The sequence below is a fragment of the Micropterus dolomieu genome, linkage group LG12, assembly GCF_021292245.1.
Source record: "Micropterus dolomieu isolate WLL.071019.BEF.003 ecotype Adirondacks linkage group LG12, ASM2129224v1, whole genome shotgun sequence".
Lineage (NCBI taxonomy): Eukaryota > Metazoa > Chordata > Actinopteri > Centrarchiformes > Centrarchidae > Micropterus > Micropterus dolomieu.
This window is the reverse complement of record NC_060161.1, coordinates 12,801,803-12,808,155: the sequence shown is the minus strand read 5'-3', so window position 1 is coordinate 12,808,155 and position 6,353 is coordinate 12,801,803. Positions and strand designations below refer to the sequence as shown.

The window sequence follows — 6,353 nt, the reverse complement described above, 5'->3', positions numbered from 1 at the left end:
GACTTAACACACGTTCTGTGATCAGATGTCCATTTTAACTCCTAAATCATAGCATTAGTTTACTTTCATTAGTTCTTCTATGCCGTATGAGTCGAATGCTTCCCACAATCGAACCTCCAGGCTCATTGTTCAGCAAATGTTTATGTTCCCTGTATCCAACCATCTTTTATCACCTTAGTTAGAGAATAAATTCACTGTAATATAATCAAGAGCTGTGTGTGTTGCCTATTTATAGTTCCTGCCAAGAGAATTGACCCTTTAGATATGAGACTGACTGACTGATTTAAGATAATTGAGCGATTATTAACTAACTGATCACTAGTAGTAATTGTATAATTATTCAAAACTACCTAGAGGTCCGGAGACTCTAGGATTATAACAACTCCGGTGGTGCCCTTTACGAGGAAATTCTGATTTTATGAATAATAATTCATAATTGGGTATCAATTCTCATAAATTTATTAAAATGCATAACTAATAAATTTAGGTCCACTACAAAGCAAACCAGGGACGCAAACTAGTTCCTCCAAGCCAACTGGGAAATAATCTTTAATAATTAATAATCTTTATTTGCAGAGCACTTTTCAAAAACAAGTTACAAAGTGCTTTAACAAGTGTAAAGATAATAAAACAGATAAAAACAAATACAATGATAAAAGCAAGAAAACACTTACAAGACCAAAATACGCGTTTAAAGTAAGCGTTAGTAAGCGAAGCAAGCATTCACGATGGTGAGTTTGCATACAAAGTCAATGCAAAGACGCATAGAGCCGCAATTTCCTGTCAGGCAACATGAAGGAATTTGCGTGAGTTGAATATTTTCAACTGATGAATGATATATCGGAAATTTTAATTTCCTTACAGAATGTTTGTTCTATGTCCATCCATGAGTGGCCCAGGGGGCTTTGATTGATCCATTTTGAGATATATTGTAGTCTATTGGACAGGAAGTAATGAGAAAAATTTGGCAGTTCTAAACCACCACAATCTTTTTTTTTTTAAACTGATTCATGGGGATTTATTTTTCCACAAAAATTTAGAGATGTTTGAGTCCAGTGATTTAAACCAGACAGCAGAGGGTTGGGTGGGTAACACTGAAAACAGGTAATTGATTTTGGGTAGGACCATCTTCCCATGAGTGATATGGGCAATGATGTCCATTGTACAAGGTCATCCTCTATTGATTTAGGTAAAGGCGTGTAGCTTAGCCATGTCAGTTCTGACAGCCTGGAGGAAATATTGACACCCAGATATTTAATATTCCTAGACTTTAGTGGTGTGGTAGTGTTGTGTACCAACAGTGTGGATTTGTGCATTTTATATCAAATAAATTTGGACTACTCTAAATTCCTTTTCTCTCCCAGAGAGAAGGAGGAGGGGGTTTTATTATCAACCCTCTACAGAGAGGAAAATGACAAAGAAACTAAGCAGAGATTACAAACAGCCTATCGGAACTCTTCTTAAGAGAGGGCAGGAAACCCCAAACTGCCCCCCCACACACACACGTAACCATGGCAACATTCCTTGCTCTTTGTTTAATTATCTCACCTCAAAGGAGATACCCCTTTTCACAGCCCGATATAAATTTGGAAAGAAGACACAGCCCTGAACTCCTTTGGGCAAACAAAGACTGATGTGCAAGTGTGATAAGCCAGGATTGCGAAAGGGGGACACGAACGACTCCTGCCTTCTTGAGCTAAAACAATGTTTTATTATAAACTGTTGTTCTGTTTAACCAATAATCCTTGCTAAGTTAGTAGCGGCGTTTGCCTCCATTTGAGTAGTTACGTTACCTTGTTGTTTGTTTAAAGAATCTAAATGAGTTTTAATGAATTAATGTACAAATGTCACGCTGTATTTACTTGTACATAATCTGACGCCATTAGTGTAGCTTGCCTATATTCTCTAAGAACGTGTAACCGCCAGTATATCCAGAAAGCTAGTTAAATTCTTCTCCTCTGTGATTCATTCCGAAATGCTAACCTCAAAGTTTAACTAACATTGTGTTCCTTTTTACCAAGTGCTTAAAACTAAGAACAGTACAGCCGTGTGACAATTAAGGTTTGATTGTGGGAAGATATTTGATTACAATACGAGCAGATTTTCTTTTTTTTATAGACATATTAAAAGTTAAGAAGACAGTCTTCTCCGCCGGAAACAAGCCCTCAGGGAAACAAAGGACTACCCTCTGGGAACCATGCCCCAACCAACAAAAGCGCGACACATGCTGTCGTTCACGCTCTTGAGCCTTCTCTCTTGTCCTCTGCTGGTTCCTGGCCTATTCAAACTACGCGTTGGCATGCGCAGCTAAGGCCTTTGTTCGTTTCCCAGCCACACATGCGAAGCGCCGCGACATTGATTTTTCCCTCGTTTTCAGGCAACTTACTTGTTTTCATTTTCTTTCTTTTGTTTTGTTAAAAGTTATCAGTCCGTTAAGTTACACTAGTTAATTCAAGAACGACCAAGTTCTTTTTAAGCTTTATGCGTCGAGCTAAGCCCACAGAGGTCGGACGCTGCCACATGGCACACCAGCAGTAACAAAGGACACCTGAAAGGACAGCCTAATTGCCAGACCAAGGATGGCCAACCCTTGAGGGTTTTTCTTCATTCCAGACACGGAGAACCCCGGAGAATTCCCTAGCATAAAGCCAGGAATGTGGCAGCTAGCAACCGGGACCGGCAACAGGCCAAGGCAGAAGAGCCGACCCACCGTAAGGCAAAACAAGGCATTCTGTGATCAGTGATGTCCAATAGTTTTTAATCCATTATCTTTAGTCGTCAAACTCCTAGACAAATTTAATCGAGTTAGTATCATCTAAATAATAAAATAAACCTATGTTTGCGAAAATACCCGTGTACGTGTGAACAGGACATTCTGTTTCAAAAGGGTTCCTGGCTTTACTCCTTTAATCCTCAGTGATGTTATTATTAAGAAATTTTCCCACCTCTTTCCAGTCGTTTTACTACCAATTCCAGTCTGTCCATTAGATTCTGATATTTATTGTGCACAAATTTTAATTTTGCAACACTAGAGAATACTTTTGGTGTTGTCAAAATATAAGGTCTGATTCTGTGGTTTTCTTGAAGTATCTTGATCTGTACCTTGGACAGACAGATTACTGACTGTCTAACCCACATCAACATAGGCATTTGCCACTAGAGGGCCAACAAAATTTGAGAGATGACCACAGATTTATCTGTCTGCTGTTTTCAGAAGGCCTGGTCCATTATAGTAGTGCTTTTTTTAGGCATTTTGTCTTCATTAGAAATGCATGAATTCTAGACTTAGTTGCCAGTTTAGTAGGTCTAACTAGCTAAAGCAAATGCAGTCTAATAATACAAAAAATCTACAGGTAATTCTTAATGAAGATTTAGTATTTGTTGAAAATGTTTATGGCTTGATCAACATTTTGGAGGTTTGTGTTTAACTTATACTGAGAGGGTTTTTCTAATATTTAATCCATTTACCTGACGCTTTTATCCAGAACAACTTACAATTGCTGTACATGTCAGAGGTCACACACCTCTGGAGCAACTATGGGTTAAGTGTCTTGCGCAGGGACACAATGGTGGATGTCTCACAGTGGGAATCGAACTCTGGTCTCCCACACCAAAGGCAAGGATCTTATCTATGCACCAGCCCCTAATCCACCCTGGTTTATATAAATGAGGGCAATTGAGGACAACTGTGGACAATTCGTCCAGCATAGCAGCATCCAAGAACCATAAAGTTGAATCAACAACACTACTTCAAACAACATGATAATATCTCTGTGAAGGTAGGGTTTAGGGCTGTTATATTAGACTGCATTACTTATCTCCAGGTGTGCCCTAATAAACAGAATCCAGTATCTTGAATTTAAGTAATTTTGATCCATGCTTTAGAAAATTGAAATAACCAGAGACAGACCTAGAGAGCTTAATGGAGGATCTGGGGTTGGAGCACCACTACACCCTGTGCACAATTCTTCAGATTGACCAGAAGACCATTTCTGATGAACCTGCCAAGTGTAATTCAGATCTTCCATGGTATTTTCTAAAGAAATTGATGATGGTAAATGCGACTGCTAGAAATGTGAAATGTACATCAGAATGTGAATCAAACTGTGAAGATCTGTCAGGAAATATGGAGTTAAATCTTCATAATCTGGTGAATAGTACAGATTCAGGTGACATGCTAAACCCCCTTGACATAATCACTGCTCTCTTTCTGTGTTCTGATGGTTTTGTACGGCAGGAAATGGCTCTGAAAATGTCTATGTGTCAGTTTTCTGTGCCTCTGCTGCTTCCTAATTGTGACACAAAGCAGTGCACACTCATGCTTTGGGCCATGAGAGACCTTGTGAAAAAGTACAGACCTCAGAAACTGTTAGAATCCAAGGGTTTTATTGAAGACAGGATTGTTGTCTCTGAACTTCCAATGATATCTTTTGTGAGACTGGGTGAGTGCTCCTTATCCAAGTCTGAGACCCTCAATAAGCTTCTCAGCAATTCTCAGCAGTACCATGACACATTTATTCATCGTAACATGGAGTGTGGTGACAGTTCAAGGAGAATATCCAATGGATTGACTGAAGTTACTTGGTACCTTCCTTGTGGAAACAAAAACATGGATATTTTCAGTGAGCCAGTAGCTGTAGCTAACCTTCGTGGGGACATTGCTTCATTTGAAACACAGTTTTCTTTTTTGTGTCAGACATCTGCAGCAGTGTTTGTGTTCTCTGACAATTTGGACTCTGAGTGCGAGCTGCTTATCAACCAACACCACAAGGCACAGATCTTCTTAGTGGGCAACCATCAAAGCCAGAGCTTCAGTTTAGATGCTCTTACTAGGTTAGCGAGAAAGTTGGGCTTGACTAACAGCAACATCCTTTTGAAGGCTAAGCACATAAATGATGCACACTTCATCAAACTTCTGCAGAAAACAGTCAGCAATGTAGTTGAGAACACAAAGATGAAGATAGGGATTGAGCAGATGGCTGACATTGCCCATGAATTAGGTATCTTGGTGGATGAGGACTGTGCAGAGTGCCAAACTGCCAAGAAAAATGCAGATGCCATCACTGCAGAAATTCAAGACACCCTTAAATACAAAGAAGCTCAGCTTCCCTTGCAGGGCCAAATATGGAAGGAACTGACTGTCTTAGAGAAGGAAGAATTTCGCCTTCGAAAGGCTGGGTCTGAAAACATAGAAAAGTACAAAAGTGATCTTCAGATACAGAAAATAAAACTTCGGGAAAAACAGAACTCTTATGACATGTCAAATGCTATGACATGTTTCATCAACGCAATATCAAGCCCAGGGATAGAGAGGAGCTATTTCCTGAAATGGATGCGAATTAACCTCGATAACCTGTCTCGAGAAAAACTGTCTGGCCTCAGGGAGCAGTACAAAAAGAAATGCGAAAATTCTGAAAACAAAGAGGAGATCAAAGAAATTGACAGACAACTTTCCAACAGCTCACTGGGGACTGAACACTTCTTCCGTGAAATGGGTCAGATCTATGAAGCTTCACTTTCCCTTTCAGAAACAGACCCATCACGTCAACAATTACAGCATCTTCCCAAACTATGTGCTGAATTGTTGCTTGATGGATTTCCCCTTGAGCTTGTAGATGGAGATGCATCCAACATACCTCTCAGATGGGTGAGTGACGTTCTCTCTCAGCTCAATGACTTGGTGTCTCCTAAGAGCAAGATACTGGTAGTCACAGTTCTTGGAGTTCAGAGCACAGGAAAGTCCACTCTCCTCAACACCATGTTTGGAGTGCAGTTTGCAGTCAGCAGTGGTCGATGCACTCGAGGTGCGTTTATGTTGCTGATCAGAATCAATGAAGATGTCAAAAAAGAACTCAACTGTGACTTCATGGTGATCATTGACACTGAGGGCTTAAAGTCACCAGAGCTTGCACAACTGGACAATAGCCATGAGCACGACAACGAGCTTGCAACACTTGTTGTTGGGCTGAGTGATATCACCATCATCAATATTGCAATGGAGAATTCAACAGAAATGAAGGATATCCTACAAATAGTTGTGCATGCTTTTCTCAGGATGAAAGAGGTGGGCAAAAAGCCCAAATGTCAGTTTGTTCACCAGAATGTGTCAGATGTTTCAGCCCATGACAAGAACTTACGAGACAGGAAACTGCTCTTGCAGCAGCTAAACGAGATGACCCAGGCAGCAGCCAAGATGGAAAAGAAAGAGGAGAACAAGAGCTTCACTGATGTGATGGAGTACAGTCCCGACACTGGGAACTGGTACATTCCTGGACTCTGGAATGGAAACCCACCAATGGCACCAGTCAATGCAGGGTACAGTGAGGCCGTTTATGAGCTCAAGAAGAACATCA

The 6,353-nt window shown here is 40.4% G+C and overlaps 1 protein-coding gene across 1 annotated transcript in view; it reads left to right on the top strand.

Moving 5' to 3' along the window:
* LOC123980795 overlaps positions 1-6,353 on the top strand; it is a 20,962-nt gene that overhangs the window by 10,565 nt on the left and 4,044 nt on the right. The window contains exon 6 of the mRNA XM_046065343.1: positions 3,903-6,353. Within this exon, the coding sequence (XP_045921299.1) occupies positions 3,903-6,353 (2,451 nt within the window). The remainder of the gene's footprint in view (positions 1-3,902) is intronic.